Source organism: Saimiri boliviensis, chromosome 2, assembly GCF_048565385.1.
Source record: "Saimiri boliviensis isolate mSaiBol1 chromosome 2, mSaiBol1.pri, whole genome shotgun sequence".
Lineage (NCBI taxonomy): Eukaryota > Metazoa > Chordata > Mammalia > Primates > Cebidae > Saimiri > Saimiri boliviensis.
Genome location: NC_133450.1, coordinates 120,801,532 through 120,826,962, shown reverse-complemented (window position 1 = coordinate 120,826,962; position 25,431 = coordinate 120,801,532). Strand labels below are relative to the sequence as shown.

The window sequence follows — 25,431 nt, the reverse complement described above, 5'->3', positions numbered from 1 at the left end:
CGAGATCATGCCATTGCACTCCAGCATGGGCAATAGAGCAATATTCTGTCTCAAGAAAAAGGGAGAGGGAGAGGGGGAGGGGAAGGGGGGAGAGGGAGGGGGAGGGAGAGGGGGCGGGGAGAGGGAGGGAGGGTTCCAATGCACTGGGCTATAATACAACAGCAGCCCCAGGCAACCCACTAAGAATCCTCAGCATCCACAGCACAGGGAGATCACATGGTGGGTCCAGGTGAGCTTGAGGAAACAAGGCACTGTGGTGACTCAATTTCCATGATTCCAGGTTCCAGAGAAGCAGAACTGCTCAAGTGGTACGCGCTTGCATGATTTGGCCTCAGTGGGCACTTGCTAGAAGTGAGGAGGGCTGGGTAGCAAGAAGCATGTCAGGGACCCCGGGAAAGGAGAAAGTGGTGCTCGCCTATGCTTTGCGCTATGAAGCACCACGGAGTGTTTGTAGCAATGAGGGGCAGCACTGTGATTTATTGTGACATACAGACATGGGGCTCTGGGAGCACGCCAGATGTCTTCCCCTGGAACCGGCACACAAGACCTGGTCCTCCTGGCCTGGGGCAGAATTCATTTTATGGGAAAAGGCTTTTGAAACAGAAGAGTATGGTCAGAATTAACACTGTCTTGAGACTAATCTCTTTAAATTGCTTTCCAAAGGGCAAAGCAGTTTCATAATTATTAATGGACACTTTGAGGAACGGTGAAATTTCTTTCAGCACTTACGGCGGCTGCATTGTCAGGCAGCTGTATCACAATATCACAGAAACCACAGTGAAATCCCTGGCCAACAGAACCCCAGTCTGGCCAAACATTGCCAGAAAATTCCACTGGTTGCAGGGGTACCTTGTATCCAGTGCTCCAAAACACCAGTCAGCCCCTGGACAGCAGTGGGAGGGGCACTAAGAAATATGAATAGAGAGAAAGAAATGCGGCTAAGAGAAGGAGGGTCCTGGTGTTCCAGAAAACAGCAGGAAGGGAAAGCTGCTTCACACACAGACTGTGCGAGTGCCGACCCCCACTGGCTGAGTGGTTGCTGGGCTCCTCACCATTCTACCACCAGGTTTAAAATTCTAAACGTTGCGACTCAGGGCAAAACTCATTTATAGTCTAAGTTACCCTTGAAAATGTTTCAAATCATCTATAAGACATGAACCTGGTTATATGTATATAAACTATATGATATCACATATGTATACATGTGAAATGTAAATGCTAATACACGGTATGCAATTGAATAAATATGCTTAAAAGTGTAACTATGAGGATTTGAGTACAAAATCTAAATTATTTCCTGCTCACTCTCTATTCGATGGACCAATTTCATGTTGTTCTAAACATAAAAGCTGCATATGCAATATGACTCCAAAGTGCCTGCTGCTTACATAAAACATTTATGCTTCTCCCCAACACCCTAAAATATTAACAAGTCAGTTTTGGTAATGAGAACAGGATTGCTCAGGGAGGTGAAGCAATTTTTCTAAGAGCACATAGCAAGTAAGTCTCTGAGCTATCCAGATGCAAGTCTATCTCGCCTGGGCTCCATCTTCCTTTCCTAAGAGCTGTGTGTGTGCCCTGGTTCCTGTGCTTCCCCCCCCACCGCCTTCACTGTATGGTGTAGAGAGGAGGGTTTCGGAGAATGGCAGCCGACACACATTAATTAAGAGGAAGAGAAAATGTTCAGTGATAACCTGAAACTGTACCTGGGAGATTCTCCCACGGTAGTCTTTGGAAGACTCGCTTTGAATCATGGGAGCCTTAGACAGGAGGCAGGACGGCTACAGCGTGAAAGGGCTGAGACCACTAGTTAAAAATCAGACTCTGACCCTGGGTAGCACCACGAGGAACAAGTCTCCTGGGTTCTCAAGCCCTGTCACTCATCCCTATCTCTGGTGGCTGCCGACAGGGCAGCTGCAGAAGGGAGCAGAGATAGCAAGGAGACCTCGGTTAGGGTGAGGCTTGGCTGGCTTCCCCGGCTTCCCCATTCCAAGGGTGGGTAGGCCTACATTCACTCTTTGACAGGCAGTTGTCTTCCCTGGAGCAGGCCTGGGGGACCTCCAGGCAGGAAAATCCATTCTGTACCACCCCCATGGTGATCACAGTGCAGAGGGGGCCAGGGCCTGGTACCTCTAACACTAGGACAGAAAAGACACGTCATGCATTTGACCTGTACCTTTACTTGCATGGCCTGTGTGGAAAGACAAAAGAAAAGAAACAAGGAGAAGAGTCAATTAGTAAAAGCAGGGCTCCAAGGCATAAGGCAACATATGTTAGTTAAAGCTTCTTAGCCCCCGTTTCTCAGCCAACACAGCAGAAACTCAATGGTTCTGGAAGCCAGTTGAGCACAGCATAAAGAGTGAGTGGGAAGTTAGGATGGAGGTTAATTTGGTCAAAGGACTTAAATCTAGACCAACCAATCTACTTCTCGGGTAAAGCCAACCCAGAAGCAGCCTTCCAGAGTGTGTGGCACTTGGACCTGAACCAGGCTGGTCTTCAGATCTGGCCACCCAAAAGAACTCTCTAGATCTAAAGTCTTTGCCCCTTCCACCTCCCTCCTTTCACGTGGGACGACTGTATACAATCTGTCATGTAACCAAAGAACCCAGTATTCTTTCTTCCTTCTACCCCCACATTATCAACTCCAGTACATCTGTGGCTACACACAGAAAGGGAGAATTGAGCTAAGGGGCAATGCTTGCGCTCATGTTAAAAGAAGGTAGCATAGGCCAGACACAGGGGTTCACGCCTATAATCCCAGCACTTTGGGAGGCTGAGGTTGGATGATCACTTGAAGCTAGGAGTTCAAGACCGGCCTGGGCAACATAACCACTATCTTTACCAAAAATAAATAAGTAAATAAATAAATAATAAAATAAAATAATTCAGCAGAGCGTGGTGGAGTGTGCTATATAGTCCCAGCTACTCGGGAGGCTGAGGCAGGAGGATCACTTGAGCTCAAGAATTTGAGGCTACAGTGATCTATGATCACACCACTGTACTCCAGCCTGGGTAGCAGAGGGAGACCCTGTCTTAAAAAAGAAGAAAGAAAGAAAAAAAGAAAAATAAAAAAGATTTACTAACAAAAAGTACTCTAGGAATATCCAAAGTGATTCAGGATCACTAAATAACCCAAAAGATGAAGCATTTCCCTTCTGTGCTACAACCTTTCAACATACCCTAGGTCGAGGCTACAGATTCTAGTTTTATTTGTTCTGCCACATATTGCTAAGATTAGTTAACTCACTGCAATTTTCTAATGAAATGCTTTTTAAAAAATTGGTGGCAGAAACATTTTATTTTCTTTCATTTTCTTCCTTTTTTTCCCTCTCCCTTAAGAGACAGGGTTTCCCTATGTTGTCCAAGCTCATACGGAACTCTTGGCCTCAAGTGATCCTCCCTCCTTAGCTTCCTAAAGTGCTGGGATTACAGGCATGAGCCACCATACTGGCCCATGTTTTATTTTCTTGTTAGAAATTTACAGATTCCTATACCTTCAAAATCATTTCATCTCCCCATGCTGACATCACAGACTGTCACCAGTAGTAAGTTTATAAGCAGACACTTGATTTTGTGTGTAGAACTTAAAAGACAGACAGACTTTTGCAGGGTAAGTGACTTTAAGGACACACCACAAAGGGATGACACAGGGAGAGCTGGCATCAGGCTACTGAACAAAGACAAGCCCGGGCCATGGGAAGCTCTTCTCCCACTGAGAGGTAACTGAAGCAATGATGAGTCAATCCAACAACAGGAGACTTTCTGTAAGTCAGAGAATGAGAAGCAAGAGATAGAGTGAGAGGAGGAGGACAGTGAGGGAGGAAAAAAATGGTGGCGAGAGGGTGAGGTGGAGAGAAGGGAGGGGAAGAGGCAAGTGGGGAAAACAGAGCAAGGGTGACGAGAGAGGAAGAGGATGAGTGCGCGTGTCTGTGTGCACGTTCATGAGAGAGGGCGTGCACACATGCCTGTGAGTACACGGCAGAAGTGCAAGAACAAAGAGAATCAAAATAAAAGAAAAACGGGGTGGGTAAGGGAATGAAAGAGGGAGTGTGAACAAGAAAACTCAAACGTGTAACTGTGACTGCCCTTGAAAAACTCAAAGATAGCTTCTAAAATATTTCCTGTCCCCTTTCCATCCGCTGAAATCACGCTTCACGGGGTGGAGTGGCTTTGATCCATGAGGCACTCTAATATTTCCTGCATCACAACATTTTTTATCTTACTGTTTATAACCTTGGTCAAGGAACTGGCATTTCTTGGGCTGACCACGTTCTAACTTACTATTTGCTTCTGAAGAAGCTGCTGTCATTTTTCCAGAAACAAAAAAAGTTTCAAAACAAAATGACACGACAAACACTTGCTCCGCTTAGTTACATTGAGCTTAACATACATTTGCAAACTGGTGTTATATACACAAAATATACAATGAGCTCTCACAAGCAAAATCTGCTTTGACTGCCCGGAAAATCTTGGAACTGACCTTCAATTAGTCAAGTAGCAACAGCGTCGCTCACTGTCTATTTTCTCCACTCCTTTCCATTTGCAATGGCATATGTGGTATGTGTGGCATGCAGCAATCACATACCCATATCTCTGCAAATCCTGCCATATGCACTGAGGCTGACTTCATTTTTACAACACCAGAATTCAGGTAAGAGTGGAGATAAAAGCAAATACAGGTTTCTGTTCAGATTAGGTAACAGAGAGAACACCTCAGCGCAGGGAGGCAAAGGCAATAGGGAGCCAACCAAAAATGAAGACTCCCCCAATCCCTAACTCCTCCGTGTGTAGTTCCACGGCCAAAAAATACCAGAAATGGCTGTGAGTTACTACTTTTCAGAAGCATGGTATCTCTTTTTCTGAAATAATGCACTACATTTATCAAACATTATTCTATCCTAGAGATATTGTTGAAACTGACTTTAAACCAGAATATCTTAGTACAGTTGGGAGAAGTCAGGCAGTGAGCTCAGCCTCATTCTGCAGACTGGTAAATTGGGACCCAGAGGAGCTGAGTGAATCATGTAAGGTTTAGCTCTAGCCAACAGCTGGGCCAGGGGGAAGACTTATCTTCCTTTCATGTTCTGGTCTATTTATTACTATACTGTGACTCAAAGCAGGCAACGACAACAGTATGAATACTTTTGACCCTGAGGACCATGGCAAATATCATTCAACCTTTAGGGAGTGTCCTCTCATCCATTTGTTACTTTGTAATTTTGACCCTATCCCTTGCAGCTTAGAAATAATTGGCAAATGACAACAATGGAAACAAAACAAAAGACTATGCTTCTACAGGCTAACCAGACCAGCACCGAAGAGGCCCACATTCTGAACATGACCATCCTTTGTCAAGAAACAAACACTCCCTTTTCCTCATTTACTGATGTGAATGAACAAAATGTCCTGTTAGTTTGTCAGTAGGTGGGTTTTGAAATGCCATTTTCTGTAACCTCATCTCTTTCCAAATGTAAACTCAAGGACTTTTAGCATGCATTCGTTACCAGAGGATTGAGATGTCTTTGCCATTTCTGCTCATCCAGGATCCAGGTCCTGGTATCAGAGTCATTTTCATTGCTTTGTGATCATTCCCTGACAATCCCAATGGATGCTTGCTGTTCAGTCCGGAGCCACTGAACCTACCTCAATTTGAAGATAGGGCCAGGTATGGTGGTTCACTCCTGTAATCCCAGCACTTTGGGAGGCCAAAGCAGGTGGATCACTTGAGGTCAGGAGTTCGAGACCAACCTGGCCAACATGGCAAAACCCCATCCCTACTCAAAATACAAAAATTAGTTGGGCATGGTGGCATGTACCTGTAGTCCCAGCTACTTGGGAGACTGAGGTAGGAGAATCTCATGAACCCGGGAGGCGGAGGTTGCAGTGAGCTGCTATCATGCCACTGCAGTCTAGCTAGGGTGATAGAGTGAGACTCCTTTTCAAAAAATAAAAAAATAATAAAAAAAAGAAGATAGTATGGAATCTGTCTGGGATTTACTGACTTTCTGTAGGTAGACGGGTCAAAGAAGAGGCTGGGATAGCTGTAAGACCACCTGCAGAGGCAACTTAAGATAAGCTAGCTGTCCCAGAGAGGCAGATGTGAGAAAACCCTACCCTGTATACATCATATGACAGTCGATGTGTTTACCAAAAGGCAAATTTAAAATGAATTTTAGAAAATCAAATAAAATCATCTAAAGCACAAAAGAATCCTTTTGCAGCAAAGATTACTCATGAACGCGATCGCTCTACTTTGTATGTACGTAATTTTGTCAAAATTTATTAAGCAGTACATACTAAAAGTGTATACTTAAAGTATATTATAAACTAACAGTTTCTATATGTTGGAAGAAACGTGTCAACATAAATAAAAGGGACAGAAAGCTCAGAATGACTGCAGCTGACCACAGCTAGCTATGCTTCGTAGAGCTCCAGGTGCTAAAGTTTTCATTTTTGGTGTTATACCAGCCCCTTGTCTGCAGCTTATATATGAGACCTCCATCCCCAACAGTTATTTGGAAAGATGCCCAAGGGCTTTGTTACAAACCCATGACACTTATCTTTCCAGAACTGACTCTTACTTCGGAAGGGTCCCCATGCATGCTCCACCTTGATGTTCCTCCAAGGCTGCACTGTGCCAGCAGTGAGACAGATGCACATCTCAGGTATTACATGTCACTTGCACTGGACGTACACCATCAACCCTCATTGAGGCACATTTCTCAGGGGTACAGAGTCAAGCGTAAGCCATAACAGCTGGTAACAAAACATCTCATTTAAGTAGGTTTTGCTTTTGTATGTACACCTGAAGAAATATGTCTGAGAAGTCTCTTAAATCAAAATAATGAAGCCTCAGCGTGCAGAGATGACTCAAGAGGAGCTGGGGGTGTTGTGGCCCTTGTATTCCTGCTAAGCTCCTCTCTTTAGGTTACTCTTTCTTCAGAAAGATGTCTGGAATGCCCTCTTTCAAATATTTCCTACAGGAAATGGACAAATGTTTGGCTTTCTGAGTGCAACTGTCACGAAAAATAAATAGAAGGCATTAAGAGACCAACATAGCTGAAATAAAACAGGCATTGAATATTACAGATAGGAGGAAAACAAGCATGATGTGAGAGTACATGCTGTCAGAATCTACAAAGCAAGGTAATTTTTTCCTAGCCATCAAAAGGTGGCTCTAGGCATGTCAATTTCTGTATCCTCACTACATAGGAATTGGTTGTATTTTAAAACCACTAACAGCAGCTTTTGTTTTGGAGACCTCTCAAATGCCTTAGGCAAGTCTTGAAACTTAAACTTTTTGACATACAAGCTGTTATTTATTATTTGAGAGCAGTTTCTTCTGGCTTGCTCTCAAAGAAACAGCAGCAGGGACTGTTGGTTATGTAGTTTGACTTCAATGCAGTACAATGTTAATCCCCAGAAGACAGGAAATAGACCGAAGTCATGGCTGAGGTCAAGGTTGAAGAGTTTTGGGAATTGTTTTCTAAGGACTTACTTTTGACATCTTGCTTTTGCTGTCTCCAGTTAAAAATGCCAAATTATTAATTTCATTCTGAATCACAAAATTTTGCTCTTCCCTCTTGAAGTTCTAAGTGGGAAAGAATTGAAAAAGCAAACATGACAAGAAAGTTCTGGAAACCAGAAAGATTCTAAGCTCTTCAGGTAACTGAATAGACTCTGCCTCTCAGCCAAGGTGATTCCAAACACCGAAATACTAATTCGTGCCATGAGGAGAAGAGCGGGTCAGGCATGTCTCACTATACCCTCTCCTTTTTAGAGTTTAGGCATATATGACCAGCATTAACACTGAAAGAGAGATCTTAAGATTGACCAAATAGACTCTTGGTAGCAATAAGACACCAAATTCCAACCTGCCTCTAGTATAGCATCACATGATTGACAGCAGGCCTTGAAGGAAGTAAAAATATTTTACCCCAAAATATATTTATTTGACATATTTTGAAATGGCCCTGCAAAGCTGTCTCTCCTGTGGGGGAAATTCACACTCTATAGAGAATCCATTTCCCTTTCCAGGTCTTTTCCTGATGTTGAACAGATTAAATGAGAGTCTAGCACCTTTTAAATGTCTGAATATGACATTTAAATACTTGCCACCTGTTGTCTCTACGGGTGGCCACGTACGAGATTTCATCTACATAATAAGAATGTTGGTCTCCACAATCCCTTGTCTTACACACAGTTTCTATGGATTCCAGGTTTTTAGATAACTCTGACAACCGTCAGTCAGAAAATCTTTGAATCCACTTATGATCTGGACGCCCTGCAAGATGTCCTGCCTTTCTGGGCTAAACCAAGGTATACTTTACATGTATTGATTTACGCCTCTGTCAGTAACTTCTGTCCCATTGAAGTATATAAAGTCAAGCTGTAGCCCAACCACCTTGGGCACATGTTCTCAGGATTGCCTGAGGCAGTGTCATGGGTCATGGTCCCCACATTGGCTGAGAATAAATTTCTTTAAGTATTTTTTAGAGTTTGACTTTTTTCATCAACAGTTTTCCAAGGTCTGTAGCTTTCACAGCTATTCTAAACCCAGGGCCCAAATGTGTTCTTACATGAGATTTACACCACAGGATGAAGACTTCTGCCACCATGCGGAAGAGCTGGTCAGAATCAGCATCAGGGCTTTTGAGCCAGTTAGATCTGTGCCAAAAAGTAAATGAATAGGCATTTGAAATTCGGTAGGGATTAAAATATTCACACCCTAAAAATTATACCAGCATTGGCAACACACATTTATCCAGATCAAACTGCATTCTCATTTGAAAGCAACAATCAGAGACTAAATAGCAATATATTCCTTAAATAGACGTAGGTACATAATTGCGGTAGATTTTTTGAAGGATCTACAATAATTATTTGCATTTGCCAGAGGATTCAAGAATTACCTTAGCAAACCGATGTCAGAAATCAACATTTCAAAATGGTCAAAAGTAGGTTTTGTTTTTTTTTCTCTAAACTAATTAGTTGATTAAGGGTAAGCTTTAAGTTTTGGGACATGCTTCCTTTAATATGTAGCAAAAGTAGGCAAGTCTTGGTCACTGTGAAAACTAACCTTGTCCTTGACACTTGTCATTGTCAAACCTCTGACCTTCTGAGCACTCTAAACAGTTCCTATCCCACCCTTTTTCTTTAAAGCCAGTTTTATGAATGAAATTTGTAAGATGATATGGTTTTCATTATGAGTTGAAGTGTATAAACAGAGATCAGTTATCCTCTATGCCCTCTAAAACGGTTTGAAGATTCCCAATAAATAAACATTACTCATAAAAAAAATTAGGCTGGTTAAGACATTCAGCAGTAGCAGCAAGAAGGCTAAACTGCAGTTTCAGGAATTCAGTCATTTCTACAAGCTGTCTTGCTGTGAACTATCTTACATACTCAATTTAAATTATATTTCAAAGGGTTGGATGAGTTGCCATGTTCAAATATCTACATAGAGTAACTTAAAAAAAACCCCCACTGTCTCTCTGCTCAACACTTCTGATACAAAATACGTGGCATTTTCCTCGCATTAAGCAATTCTTCGACTCTTCAGACACTGACTGGATACCCTACAATTCAAATATGACCCTAAATACGTGGGTTCGTGCAGACCCCACAGGTGAAGGGCTCGGACCCACAAGCCTGCCTTTCACTTCAGATGCTGGCCTCGAGTCTCAGCTTGTGACCTGTACTTCTGACCAGTTGGCTATAACCAATCCCTTCGTTAGGTTCAATGATTTGCCAGAGCAGCTCACAGAACTCAGGAAAATACTTGATTTACTATTAGCAATTTATTATAAAGGATACAACGAAGGAAGAGCTGAATGAAAGAGATGCATAGGGCAAGGATGCATGGAGCTTCCACGCCTCCTCCAGGCACCGCGCTTTCCCAGTACCTTTGTGTGTTTAGCAACACGGACATCTCTGTACTCCATAGCTTAGAATTTTTTTGTGGTGGCTCTATTATATAGGCATGATTGGTGAAACCACTGGCCACTGGTTATTAAACTCAATATCCAGTCCTTCTCCTTTTTCCAGAGGTCAGGGGAGGGTAAATGGTGGTGGGGCTGAAAGTTCCAACTCCCTAATTGCAGAGTTGGTGTATCTGGCAACCAGTCCTCATTCTTCAAGAGTCACCTCATTAGAATAAACTCAGGTATGGTTGAAAGGGGCTTATTATGAATAACCAAAGATGCTCCTTTCACCCCTTTCCCTCAGGAAATTCCATAAGTTTTAGGAGCTCTGTATAGGAAGCAGGGATGAAGCCTAAATACATATTTATTATATAACAATATCACAGTGACATAGTTAAACTATTGTCTTTCTTAAGTTAAAAAAACCCTGCATCTCAAAAATGGTTTGAAAAACCTGATGCCTCTTGCCCCAGGTAGGGTAACAGCTACCAAAAGCCAGTTCCCTAAGGCTTAGGACATCAAACTGAATTGCTGTGGGCAGCCTGTACCTCCTACCCATTCATGAGGAGCACCAGACTAAGATACATAAAGACTCATGGGGTCAAGATCACTTTGGGATCCTTCTTTTATCTCCTGAATTCCTTACTGCCCTTGGTTCCAGTCTCAGGGACATCCTTACCTAATCTTGCTTGTTTTCAGATTCAAGCAGTCTCTCCTTTATATAGCTGACGTTACTGGTTGTCTACCCAATACTCATTCTTCTCTTCTTCCATAGCAATAAACCCCATTTTGTCCAGGGTGGCACTGTGCCCTGCTAAAGATCACATTACCCAGCTTCCTTTGAGCTATAGCTATGTAACTAAGTTCTGATCAATAAGATGCATGTAGAAGTTGTTGGATGGGCCTCCTGGAAATAAATCTCTAAGAAGGGACCAGATAGCTGAAGGTGCCTTTTGGTCTTTCTCCTGTTGATTTTCTACTTCCTGTCTGGAATGAAAATATGATGGCTGGAACTCTGATTGGCATATTACATCATAAAGTAACTTCAAAGATGGAAGGCGATGTTAAGGATATAAGGACAAAGGAATGAGGCCAGGTGTGGTGGCTCATGCCTGTAATCCCAGTGCTTTGGGAGGCTAAGGTGGGTGGATCACCTGGGGTCAGGAGTTTGAGACCAGCCTGGCCAATGTGGTGAAACCCCATCTCTACTAAAAAAAGAGAAAAATTAGCTGGGCATGGTGGTGGGCACCTGTAATCCCAGGTACTTGGGAGGCTGAAGCAGAAGAATTGCTTGGGCCCAGGAGGCAGAGGTTGCAGTGAGCACCGAGATGGCACCAGTGCCCTCCGGCCTGGGCTGCAGAGCAAGAGTCTGTCTCAATCAATCAATCAATCAATCAACAATCAATAAAACAGCATGGGCCTCTCTAACAAGGAACAACAAAACTGGCCCTAATTATCTTTGGATTTCTTTTCTGTGTGAGATCAAATTTCTCATTTGTTTAAGCCACTATAGCCAATTTTTCATTTCTAGCAGCCAAATGCAATTCAAACTTGAGGCTTTAGGTTGGCAATGTTTCCGATTTCCTATTGACTTTTCAGGGTCAAATATAAAATTTCATCAGAACTGCCAGCTGTTCCTTAGTGTTTTGGTTTAAATGAGCTTGATGGCTTTTCAAGATGCCTTCAGTGGGTAAAGGCGAGGGTCATATCCTATCTAGCCAAGGAAAAGCACAGCCACTGGGACCATGAGTAGCAAGAACATCAGGAATAAAATCTTGGGTAACATTTCCTGGTGGGAGAAAGAAGAGGATGTTCATTTTGTCTCCTTCGTGTGGGAATGCAGCTTCAGCAGAACATATTTTGCCTTGACCACCCCTCTTCTAAGAGGCAGATATTTGCTCTTTATCTCTAGTGAGGTTCTTTCTTCAAGCTCAGAGGGATGAGTGTAAAAAAAAATCCCATTAAAAGTTTTCTCTAGGTATACAAGTCAAAGAAGGTATTTGTGGGAGAAGGGAAGATCCTGACCTAGCTTTTTGTGTTCGCTTATACCCTCTCTGCCCCCAGTTAATGCAACCAGGTGTCTCTCCTGCTTGCACCCAGTCTCCCATGGCATTCACCATCTCTGTCCATGCTTAGTCACTAGACTTTCTTGCAGATACCTAGCTGATCTGTGAGTCTCTTTTATCATCTGCACTGCTTGCTGCCAAAAGGCAGCTGGAAAACTCAAGGCTGTAAGAAGAGAAGAAGGTTGGGTTTAGAGATAACCATCAGAGATTCTGCCATATGCAGGAGATGGCACATTACTTGAATAAGTTACACTGTCCTGATTAAGTAATTTCTCATCCCTCAGCTCCATCCAACCCTTCCGAATCTCCGATGTCTATTATTCTATACTCTATGTCCATATGTACACATTATTTGGCTCTCACTAAGTGCGAACGTGAACGTGTGGTATCTGACTTTCTGTTTCTGAGTTGTCTCATTTCAGAAAATGGCCTCCAATCCATCCATGTTCTTTTTAATCACTAAATAGTACTCCATTGCATGTGCATATGTGTATCCCACTTTTTTCAAATGCAGGCATCCATCGACGCATGCTTGGGTTGATGTCAAATCTTTGCTAATGTGAACAGTGCCGCAATAAACATATGAGTGCAAGTATCTTCTTGATGTAATGATTTCTTTTCCTTTGGGTAGACACCTAGTAATGAGATTGCTGGATTGAATAGTTCTATTTTTAGTTCTTTGAGAAATTTCCATACTGCTTTCTAGAGACGTTGTACTGGTTGATGGTCACACTAAAAGTCCACCCTTCGCCACTAAGCAATGTATCCACGTAACAAAACTGTACTTGTACTCCTTAAATTTTTAACAACCAAAAGAGCAGCAGCAACCCAAGTGGATGACATAACTGAGCATAGTCACAGAGAAAATGTGAAGCATAAGAACAGAATCCTGGGTGGTGGCAGGAGTAAGGAGACTCACACTTCTATTTTCAAAAAGACAAGACTGGGTGCCGTGGCTTACTCCTGTAATCTCAGCACTTTGGTCGCCGGGAGGACAGATCACCTGAGGCCAGGAGTTCAAGACTAGCCTGACCAACACGGCAAAACCCTGTCTCTACTAAAAATGCAAAATTAACTGGCCATAACGGTGCATGCCTGTAATCCCAGCTATTCAGGAGGCTGAGGCAGGAGAATCACTTGAAACCGGGAGGCGGAGGTTGTGGTGAGCAGAGATTGTGCCACTGCGCTCCAGCCTGGGTGACGAAGCAAGACTCCGTCTCAAAAAGAAAAAAAAGACAAATGATCAGGTTTTGAAAGAAAAGAAAGCCATGCTCCTGAATTCACAGTCAGCATGTCTACTTCAGAGCTGAGAGCTTTTTTTTAAGCTTTGCTCCAAAGCCTCCCCTGGAGGACCCAACCTGAGGCAGTCACTGCATGGGATTTACTCTAATTCCCTTCAACAGTTTGAGAGACAGGTTTCCACCAAAAATATCACTATTTAAGTTCAATGCTAAGTTCTAAATGTTTTTGACTCCTAGGAAAGAGGCTAAGAAGCCACTGCCTCTTAGAAAGAGAGAGATGTTGAATCTGTCTTGAGTTTTACCTCCTGATGAGGAAATGAAGCACTTCCGTGCCCCCTGCCGAGCACACCACACCTGGTTCTTGCTCATTCTGGGTCAGCTGCAGGTTGCACACTGACCAACTGACGCCGCTCTTGAGAAGAGTATTTCGGACACTAGAGAAACTTTACACACTGCTGTGGCAGGGCAGAAAAGAGCACAAAGGTTTCATATGATGAGAAAAAGCAGGGAAGAGGAAAGCCAAGATAGCTCTGTTCAATATTTAAAGAGCTGCCACAAGAGGAATGAGAGTAAGTTTGTGTGGTTCTGAAGAGTAAAATTAGAGCTGATAGGTAGGAGTTATCCTACGAGCTTGAATGGTCTGAACTGTCTGAAACTAGAATGGGACTGCAAGCATGGCAGTGCTGTCCCTGTCATCTTTGGTCCGCCACTTTTCCCAATAACCAGAGGCAGAAAGTCCCGAAAGGAAAAAGGAAGGGGTATTTCCCCATCCACTGGGAGGTAAGATGAGGTGACCTCTAACATCCCTGCCAAGGTCACAATTCCATAATTCAAAGCCAGCTGATCTTTTCGGATGAAGAGAGGACCTGAAGAAAGCAAAGGCACTCACAGTGGAAGGCTGTATTTCTTAACACGGCTCATATGACCGTGATGCTCAGGGAAGAACAGATTGAAAAGTGGGGATGAATGAATTAATAATGATCTCAAAGACTCTCTGACATTGCCATTTTTAGCAACTGTCAAACACTGCATAAGCAGAACATTCTCTGTCTTGAGTCTTGATCGTCAATAGTGACAAATGCAATTAAAGAGCTATTCCAGGAGCAAATTTACTCTACTTTTATTTTTCACTTCAAACTCTGGCAATTTCCTTCTCTACACTGCTAACAGTATGATGATATGGGAAACGACTCAAACCGTGACCCTCAAATAAGCAGGGTTTATTTGGAAAATGAGTTTCCTTACCTTTCCACAGAAAGGTAAGGAAAGATTTTATATATATGTATATATATATACACACACACACACACACACACATCAAGAGAGAGAGTGTGTGTGTGTGTAAGGTGTTGTATGTAAAGTGTTTCTACTGGAATGCTAAATATAAGTAATCTTCATTAGGTTATTTTAAATAGTAAGTACAATTTGCCTTACAAAATAAATGCTAAAAGGAGTAAACCCAGGTCCATTTCTTGCCCATGGCAAAATGGGTTATCACGCAGAAAGTTACCAATGTTCCCCAAATATTCCCGCATTCCTTCATTATCTCTAATGGGACCTTATTAAACATTTTCAAATTTGCATTTTAAGGCTTGAAACTTTAGAAGGGTGTGGCATAATAAAAATATGTATTAGTCTTTGCCTGTTTCCTGACACAGAGCTACTAAAACTTGTGAAATTTCCTGAGTAACAGCAGTTTTTGTTATATAAAACAGGTTCCCTTTGACCATACGTGGATTTATGCTAATGAAGTGACCCGTGAGCGGGGAAGGGCTAGGTAGCTTCAAGACGGCACTGGTTACCAGAAACACCAAGCACACGACTAGAGGGCTGGAAATTTCAGCCTCACTCTCTTACCTCTGGGGAGAGAGGAGGTGCTGAAGATTGAGTTCAATCTCAATCACCACCGACCAATGATTTATCAATGAAACTTACATAAAAACTTGTACATTGAGATACAGGGAGCCTACAGGTTGACAAACACATTGATGGGCTGGGAGGGAGTGTGCCGGGGTGGACACAGGGTTCTGCCCTCCCCTACACCCATACATTCCTCTATGCGTGAGTCTCATCCCTTTGAATGTTCCTGAGTTATATCCCTTCTAGTCAGCCTGTATTTGTTAAAGTGCTTTCCTGTGTTCCACAAGCTATTCCAGTGAATTGTCAAATCTGAGTGAATGATCAAACCAGGTCAAGAGAACCATGGAATTTGCAGTTCACTGGACAGAAGTATGAGTAGCCTGGGTAACTCATTTGTGGCTGGTGTCTGAGGCAGGAACAGTCTTGGAGAACTGAGCCCTTGATCTGTGGGATCTGCATGAACTCTGCCTAGTTACTGTCAGAATTATGCTGGATTGCTGGATACCCAATTGATGTTGGAGAACTGGAGAATGGACTTGGACAACTGACACATATTTGGTTACAGGGAAAAAACAACAACCAACAAATGGGGTAAGGGCTTAGTCAGACCCAAAGATACCATGAAAACATCTGTGTTCACCCTATCAATAGCTTTATGATTTTACAGACTTCTATTCCCACAAGCCTTCACATTTTTCACATAATTGTCGTTTAATTATTTATTTTGACTCAGCTGAAGTTTGTGCACCAAATGAACACTGGGGAAAAAGTGAATTACACTGAAACATTTTTCTTGTGACATGAATTAATTTGCCTAATAATGACATCAGAGACTCAAAGCCTTTGAAGTTCTGTAGAACAGGAGTGATGACGGTGAGCTGGGATATGCAGCCTGTCCAGCACAGCATATGGCCACCACCCCAGGGGACTGACCGATGGGAGAGAAGGGAAGGTGCAGAGTCAGTGTGAAGGGCTGAAGGCAAGGGTTACCGAAGGAATGAGGATTCTGGGTGACCCTCCTGAGGGACTCAGGTTGGGGAAGAGGTCTTGAGAGAAGCGGGCAGCAGGTTTGGCAAGTTCATTATATTGTGTTCTTTTCCACCTCTCCTCTCTAAATAGTGCTCAAATGTCAGAAGAGAGACACGCACCAGGAAGTGTCTCCGAGTCTCCAGTTTTGAATTTCCTCTCATACCAAGGTGTCCACTAATCCTAGCCATTTCCCTTCCTTTATCCATGCTTTTAGCACATAGCTCACTGATATTCTTCTCAACATGTCACCAGTCTTCATTCTCAGTGACCTCAATGTATGTGTTTATGATCTTCCGAGCTCCATGGCCTTCCAGTCTGTTGATTTCTTCTCTAAGGGTCTTGCCCTCTACCTGCCTCAATGTACAATCCCATGGTCATTACTAATAGCTGCAACCTTCCCCAACCCCACAGTGTTAAATCCATGTATTTCCCTTCTCTGACCACCACCCTCCTCCTGTCTAGTATCCACTCTCCAACAATCCTTTGATCCTTTGTCTGCTCATGGACATTAGGCTTTCTGTGTTCTCACCATCCTCCTCATCATCCAGCTTAAATTCCACGGTGAATCTTTTTTTTTGTTTTTGTTTTTGTTTTTGTTTTTGTTTTTGTTTTTGTTTTGAGACGGAGTTTTGCTCTTGTTACCCAGGCTGGAGTGCAATGGCACGATCTCGGCTCACCGCAACCTCCGCCTCCTGGGTTCAGGCAATTCTCCTGCCTCAGCCTCCCGAGTAGGTGGGATTACAGGCACGCGCCACCATGCCCAGATAATTTTTTGTATTTTTAGTAGAGACGGGGTTTCATCATGTTAACCAGGATGGTCTCGATCTCTTGACCTCGTGATCCACCCGCCTCGGCCTCCCAAAGTGCTGGGATTACAGGCTTGAACCACTGCGCCCGGCCCACAGTGAATCTTTATAATTACCCTCTTACATATACCCTTAACTGTTAAACCTGTTTTTGTTATACTCACTTTGCAACACCTCACCTCTCGTTAAATGAAACTTATTTCCTATTCTTGGTTGATATCTACAGCTGAATTTGGCTGGAGAGAAAGCTAACGTGCTGATGGGTCTTATTGTAAATTCATGACCGCAGATCTCTTAATGCTCTTTGGTAATCACCCTGCATTTTCCTGGTCCATTTCCTCTTCCACTCTTCCTGGCAACCACCTCATCCCTTCTCCTTACTTTTCAAACCTCTATGCTCCTTTCCCCATCTTCATTCCCAATTGATGATCTTGCTTCCTGCTTCACTGAGAAAATAAAAGCAATCAGAAAAGGACCCCCAAAGACCTGTATGACCTATCTGACCGACCGACTGACTGACCGACGGACCTACCTACCTACCTATCTATCTATCTTACTTACCTATCTACCCCCCCGTCTCTCACTCTCTCTCTCTCTCTCTCTCTGAATATAGGTGTGTGTGTGTGTGTGTGCATATATATATATTTATATATATATGCACACACACACACCCACACCTATATACATATTTATATACGTGTGTGTGTGTGTGTGTATATATATATATATATATATATATATATATATATATATACACAAACCAGCATCAGCACCCACAGTCTCTGCCCTCCTGCCTGTTACTGTGAAGGTCATACTTCCTAAGGCTGACCTTTTGCCTGCTCAAGGGCACTGCTTTAGAAATTGTCTCTCTCTTACATGATCATAGCCCCCATCTCTATTATATCCTTCCCATTAGTGAAGAAACAACCTGACAAGTTTCCTATCTTAACAACTCCTCTCTTGACCACACTTCTGCCTCTAGCTAGTGTCCCATTTCTCTGTTCTCCTTTAGAGTAAAACTTGAACAAGTTGCCTGTATTGCTGGATCCAAGTCCTTTTCTCTCATTCTCTGTTAACTCATTCCAAAGAGGCTTTTTATCTTCAATACTTCACAGACACTGCTCTTGTTAAGGCCATCAATAACTAATGAGCTGCTTAATCTAATGCCCAGTCTCAGTTCTCATCTTATTTACCAGCGGCATTTGAAACAGTTGGTCATTCTTTCCTTCTGGAAACTTTGCGAAGTTGGCACCCAGGATACACCATTCTGTTGGCTTTGCGACTGTCTCACTGGTTTCTCCCTCTCTGTCTCTTTTGCTGTTTGTCTTCTTCTGCCTGACCTCTGAGTACTGAGGAACTCTCCTGCCCGTCCTCAATCCTTTACTTACCGCATCTAGTCTCACAGTCCTCCAAAATTCCTATGTCTACATCAGATATGTCCCCTGAACTCTGTCTCATATGCAACTGTCCAGTCAACATTTTCACCTTTCTATTGAATAGGCAGCTAAATTCAACATGTCTGAAGGTGATTTCCTCATCTTCCCCTCAACACATGCACCCCAACCTTGGCCAAATCTGACATATCCACAATCTTCCTTATTCCTGAAAACTCCATTCTTCCATGTACTCAGGTAAAATGCTTGGAATCATTTTCACTCTTCTCTTTTCTCTCATTCCCAATTTGGAAGTTCCAAGGGCTCTACCATCAAAACAGACCCAGAATCTGATAACTTCTGTCAGTCTTCACTGCTACCATCCTGGCCTCAGCCACCATCAACATTAAAAAAAAAAAAAAAAAAAATGGGCTGGGTGCAGTGGTTCACACCTGTAATTCCAGCACTTTGGGAGGCTGAGGCAGGCAGATTACCTGAACTCAGGAGTTTGAAACCACCCTGGGCAACATGGTAAACCCCTACCTCTACTAAAATAGCCCAAAATTAGGCAGGCATGATGGTACGTGCCTATAATCCCAGCTACGTGGGAGGCTGAGGTAGAAGAATCGCTTGAGCCCAGGAGGTAGAGGTTAAAATGAGCCAAGATCGTGCCACTGCACTCCAGCTTGGGCAACAGAGTGAGAATCGATCTCAAAGTCAATCAATCCATCGATCAATCAATCAATCCTGGTAAAATGCATGTAACATAAAATTTGCTATCAGTGATGTTTAGTACATTCACAATGTTGTGAAACTACGATTATTATCCAGTTTCAGGACATTTTCATCACCTTAAAAGAAAACCCCAGCCCCATAAAGCAGTCCCTTCCCGTCACTCTCCCACCCGACACTGCTAATTCACTTTCAGTTTCTCTGGATCACATTCCACTGTTGCCTAGATCATGGAGAGCCTCCCACTGGTCTTCTTCCTGCCCTACTGCCTCCACCCCTTGCTACAGTGCTCCAAGAGCGAATCAGATCACATTACAGACTCCCCCAAAATCTCCAGGGACTTCTTACCTCACTCAGAGTAAAAGTCAGAGTCCTCACAGGACTGGCCTCCCAGGCCTGGACTCTCGGCCCCATGTTGCCTCTCTGACATCCTCTACTGCTCTTCCCACCCCTCCCTCTGCATCAGCTACACTGGCCTCCTTTTGGTCCCTTGAACATCCCAAACACACTTCTTCCTCAGGGCTTGCACCAGACGTTCCCTCTTCCTGCAACTCCCTTGCTCCAGATCTTACTGGTTCCAAACTTTACTCACTTCAGGCCTTTGCTCAAATGTTGGTTTCTCAGTATCACCCTATCTACAAACATAACTCCACCCCACCCTGACCCTCCTAATTCCCCTCACTCCACTCCGTAAAATTTACTTATATGGGCTGTTTATTGTTTATGCTCACCTCCTAGCGCCCGAATGAAATCTCCCTAGGCCAGAGAGCTTGTTTATTCTGTTCGTTCCTATCACTTAAAGCCTAGAACAGTGCTTCATACACAGTCAGGCAGTACTGGATGAAGGATTATGTGAGTGAACAGCAGAGGGGCAGAAGTGGGTCACTGCTACTTTATTTGACCAACTTCCTCTGACCTGTGGTAGCCTGTAAGGATGGAGGGGATGACCCTATCACAGACCATATATAATCACTGCTCCAGGAAAGCACTACCCAGAGCTCCTACAGCAGGAACTATTGGTGTTGGGAAGGGGAATGGTGGAGGCACATATCACATCCTTTATCTTACCGATAATAACCCAACGCCATCTTTCCATTTTATTCTGTTGCCTACACCAGCCCACCGAGGGGCAGACAGGCTCCTAGAAGTCTCCTCCGTACCTGTTGTTGTCCACGTAGCGGATCAGCATGGGGTAGAAGGCATAGAGATCTCTGCAGAGGACAGCGAACTCATCCAGGATGAGGAGCTCTGCCTCCTGGGTGTCCCCTTTGCCGTCGGCTTTCAGCTGCTCCTCCTCCTGCACAGTCTTGACGGCCTTTTTCTTCAGCTTCTCCAGAGTTGGGATGAAGTGGCTTCTCAGCAGGTCGGGCCTGGCTTTGCTGATGATGGGCTGTGCATACACTGCATTTACAAACAAAGGGCCTCCCCATCATTTCACGTATTATGGCAATGGATGAAAATGAAAGACATGACTGAAAGATGAGGTTATGGAATCCCATCAACTCAGGATGGTACCTGCCCCTGTTCCCTTCCTCAATACTCTCCTTGATATTTCCCTCTCATAGCACCACCTCGGAGGATAGGGGTACCGAGGCCACTATGGGAGAAGGTCCATATTCCTGCTCTGCTTTTCCAGGCTGTGGGGAGCCCCTGCCTCCCCTGAACTCTTCACGCATGTATGGCCTATGCCACACCTTTAGCTCTTCACGATAGACGATTTTGTATTATTTTGTAGTCCATTCTTTTTGCCTTGGGCTCACTAGCAGCTTGTAAACTTCCTGAAGGAAGCCTTTTATTCATAAGAACAAGTATTATGCAGAGCTAAGAGCAGGCATTCAATATATGCCTTCTGGTTATTTTTCGGAACAATTTGTTAAAAGCACCTTAACCCTACGGCCATTCTCAGCCCTCAACACTTGAAACCTGCTAACCTATCCCTGGTGACTTCTCTGGGCTCTGAGGGAGGGATATCAATTATAAATGAACAAAAAGAGGCTGGGGTGATCACTAGAAGTTGAAAAGTAGAAACAAGCAATCAGAGAAAGAAATATGCCATTTCATGGGTTTTTTTTTTTTTTTTTTTTTTTAAGATCAGAGTAATTCTAAGGAAAAAATGAGTGAGAGTTGTGAACCATTGATAATGTACATTCACATGTATATTTCAAAGTATCTTTAGCTTAAGGCATTTCAGTTGGAAACAGCTTGCCTTCCAGCAATTTTCTTCTAAATCTCACTTATATTTTACTTTTATAAAAATGATACTTTTAGAAAGAAGGTTAATGGCACTCTCTGATGAGATGCATGAACCAAGAAGTTGTGACTTCTCAGTCTTATTTAATGAGCAGCTCTGCTTTGGATATGTAATCAGAATGGCTAAACTATAGGTGATTTGGGCTTACTACTGAAAATTCACTTTGTGGCCAGGTACAGTGGCTCACACCTGTAATCCCAACACTTTGGGAGGCTGAGGTGGGTAGATCATGAGGTCAGGAGTTCAAGACCAGCCTGGCCAAGATGGTGAAACTCTGTCTCTACTAAAAATACAAAAAATAGCTGGATGTGGTGGTGGGTGCCTGTAATCCCAGCTACTTGGGAGGCTGAAGCAGGGAATTGCTTGAACCCAGGAGGCAGAGGTTGCAGTGAGCCAAGATCACGCCACTGCACTCCAGGCTGGGCAAAAGAGGGAGACTCCATCAGCACCAAGTAAAAAAAAATTGACTTTGTTTAGTCACCAAAAAGTAAGTGGCCTGTCTGAATGGAATCTGGATTCACCTGTGGAATAACAGGCTGAATATCAGTTTCCGTCAGTGGCGCTCACACTGTGACACTTTCCCTCTGTGTGCCTTGAGGGAGGTAAGGGAGGAGACTTTCTTTGAAACCCTTCCTTCCCTGAATTCAGATTTATCAAGTAAAACTCAATGAAAAATTACCTTATTGTTAACCATATTTTAGGTCTAATGGGTAACAGAGGAACACCAACTCTATTTACTCAAATGTCCACAGAGGCCTGCATTATCTGGCTGTCATTAGTACCCAATGTATTTACAATTTTGATCTCAGTTCATCCGTGAGACAGGAAGCAGCAGTAACTTTTCTTCCTTGGTCCTGCAGAAGGACATCGATTCCTCTGTCCAGGAAAGTATATACCAGGGTTGGATTAACCGTTCCCTTTAGCCTAGCCATTGTATTCACGGTCTAGGAGATCATGTGGGTGAAGGCGTTACCCGCAGACTCCACTATCTTAATCACAGGTCCATCAAAAGTAGTGACTTCGCCTTAGCTTCTGTCTCTTTGGACTATAGTTTGACACAAATAACACAAAATTTTTTGTTTGCCTGACTGTGGAAATACAGTTTTCCAAGCCTGTCCTTTTTCCAAGCCTGTCCATTTTCCAAGCCTGTCCTTTTTCTTAAGTTGCTTCAGGAACAGAAAATTGGCTAGTAACATTCATTGAGAGCTGACTGCATGCAAATAACTTTAAAGGGACACAAAAGAAAAAAAAACCAAAGTGCTGCTACTGTGAGCCTGCATGAGAGTGTGTCTTAGAAAGCATAAAATGAAATACAAATGCAGAGTGACATTAAGGAACTTACAGTGTAGGTCAGATGGGAGTGAGTTTTATGCACGTGGAAGACACACAGGATTACTTACCAGGGAAATTCTGGACAATCATTACTGTAAGAGCAAATGGGATTCTTGAGTACCAAAATCAAATAAAGCAATGCTCACTGGTCTTGAGTGGAGTTGATTAAGAAAGGCTTCCTGGAGATTTGAGGGGCTTGGGTGAGTAGGGGAGTGGGGCAGGAGAATTTGCTCCAGGAAGCTCTTCAGGGGAATATGTCAATTCTTTTTACTGTTAGGCAACTGGAGTGGGGATGGGGAAGTTTAAATATAGAATAGAGCTTGTGCAAAACCATTTTGGAATTAATAATAGAGACAAAAAGAGAATCCAGTTATCTTGGCCCCTGGGGTGGGGAATGGGGCAAAAAAGCACTGGTACCTGCAATGCGCTTCATCCAGGAGGCCTCATCGATGCCCAGGTTGTTGTTGATGATTTTCAGAATGTTGCCCAGGATGATACTGAGGTGTTCAGAGGTGACCTTGGTGCAGCATGGCCCTGTGCTGGGGGGTAGGTTCTCAGGCCCCCGCTCCCACCAGTAAGACAGGTAGTTGCAGAGCATGGGTAAGATCACCTCGATGACATGGGGCATCTCTGTGTACCGGGCCCCTGACTCGGCCAGGTCATTGATTTCCTTCATCAGGCCTTCCAGCTGCGGGATGTCAGGACACATGTCTTCCACCGTGTCTGGCATCCCCAGAACTGATCGAAAGAATAAAGGGACAGAAATTCAAAAGCACAGTGGGTGCAAGCTTCTTTTTGTCTGTCCCTCCTTTCCTTTGGTCTTTAGAAATAAATTTCCAGAGCTTCACGGGCATGAGCTTGGATGTGAAGTGGCTTTTGTCCTCCAGCTATCAGTGAACAGACTGCAGCTTCCAGAGGCTGCATTATTTTCCTAGAGGTCATGTTGAGGTTAAAACAAACATGTGGTTAAAGGAGCAGAGCAGACACAAGGATGAGGGATGGCTCCTAAGACTACCCTGTGATGGAGCCAGTCCTCAGGCTGCTCCCTCTTGACCTGCCTGCCTGAGCCTTAGTGTGTCTCCTGCAGAAAAATCAGTCATCAGAGGAGAAAAGCAACTGATCAGTGTTTAGTTCCAAGTTGGGTGCCTGGATCACATCTGTACAGCTTAGAAAAGGCAAAAAAAAAAAAAGGCCACTCATCTAATAGTACTTCAGCTGGACCAGAAACCACAACTTTCCATCCAGCTGGAACTCTGGGGAAAAAGCATCACAGGTACACCGATTTCTGGCTTCACAACAGAAATTATGGATGACCTGAGGTGACTTGACCGACTTCCTGTCAATCGTTTAAACCTCTGTTTCCGAAGACTGATTTGCAAGGAATCTTGAGACCCCTATCTTTTCCTCACCCTGAATGGTTGGGGTGCTACTCTAGACAAGGACACACAGGATAAAGAATCAACAGATGGAGTTCAATCTTCAACCAGGGAGGGCTGTCAGAGATACAAGGACTGTAAACAGAAAAAGCCAGGGCTTATCTGTCCTGCTTCCCTTAGGATAAAGGACACTCTTTCCTGCCAGACGGGAGGAAGCCTAGAAGCATCCTGACGTTCCTGACAGGTGAGAAGTTAACAAGGGCTCTGAGTGGAGGAACATGGAACAATTCTGAGTAAGAACCACAAGCCCAAGGCTTAGTAAACACATCCACTGATCTAACTGCTGTGTCTACTTCATCCTAAGGCCAAACTTCTCAAACTGGGGCAAAAACATCAGGCACTGAAGGAGCTAGGCAGTCTGGGAAGCCACAAGAAACATGCAGCTTGTTGTCCCAGAACATCAGCTCCCTGGAAGATTTGAGGAAATTCTTTTTGATATTTGGAATCACATGCAAAGTTCTCATATATTTCCAAAGATAAAGCCAATCTCCAGGTGATACACAAGACTGTAAATACAAATTTGTGTTTAGTGAACTGGGTTACGCCTGCAGGCCCTTTGGCATTGGGATTACTGTTGGCTTGAGGTCTTGCTTTAGATTTTCAAATTTTGTATCCATTGGAATTGAAGAAGTCATAAACAGGAGAGGCCATACCAAATTTCATGGACTTTAGGAATACTGGTCAATTGAAAGGGACTGTCTCAATTTCTCTCATGGTTATACTGCATGGAGCAGAGATACAGAATAATCCTGGCTACCTTGGAGAAAATTAATCTGCAGCTGAGACAAGTGGTTCTACCTGGAGAGGATGTACAGTTGCAAAGCAATGGTTCCCAGAAGCCTTTATGCTATGGAATAGGCCCAGTCAAGCACTATCACCCTTTCCCTAGTGATGACTTTTGTTGCTATCCCTAGAGCCTTTGGTGGGTAGAAGGCTAAAAATCTCTCTTCCTTGGATGTCAGGAGTGGGCTAATATCTCTCTTTTTTTTTTTTCTGAGACAGAGTCTTGCTCTGTTGCCCAGGCTGGAGTGCAGTGGCGCCATCTCAGCTCACTGCAAACTCCATTCCCCTGAGTTCAAGCGATTCTCCTGCCTCAGCCTCCTGAGTAGCTGGGATTACAGGTGCATGCCACCATACCCGGCTAATTTTTGTATTTTTAGTAGAGACAGGATTTCACCATAATGGCCAGGCTGATTTCGAACTCCTAACCTCATGATTCACCTGCCTTGGCCTCCCAAAGTGCTGGGGTTACAGGTGTGAGCCACTATACTCGGCCTGGACCATTATCTTTTAAAACTCAAACAATTCAAAAGGATTAATGGCATGAAAGCCAAAGAACCATGAACTCTGGTGATTTGCAGTAGAAGGAAATTATGGGTCAG

General features: G+C 43.6%; 1 protein-coding gene across 11 annotated transcripts in view; it reads right to left on the bottom strand.

Moving 5' to 3' along the window:
* Positions 1 to 25,431, bottom strand: part of RYR3 (ryanodine receptor 3) — a 564,246-nt gene that overhangs the window by 58,921 nt on the left and 479,894 nt on the right. For all 11 annotated transcript variants that reach the window (XM_074394143.1, XM_074394150.1, XM_074394148.1 and 8 more), the window contains 4 exons: positions 23,031 to 23,351; positions 20,191 to 20,431; positions 8,580 to 8,667; positions 7,499 to 7,591 (listed from right to left, as the gene is read on the bottom strand). In XM_074394143.1, the coding sequence (XP_074250244.1) occupies positions 7,499 to 7,591; positions 8,580 to 8,667; positions 20,191 to 20,431; positions 23,031 to 23,351 (743 nt within the window). The remainder of the gene's footprint in view (positions 1 to 7,498; positions 7,592 to 8,579; positions 8,668 to 20,190; positions 20,432 to 23,030; positions 23,352 to 25,431) is intronic.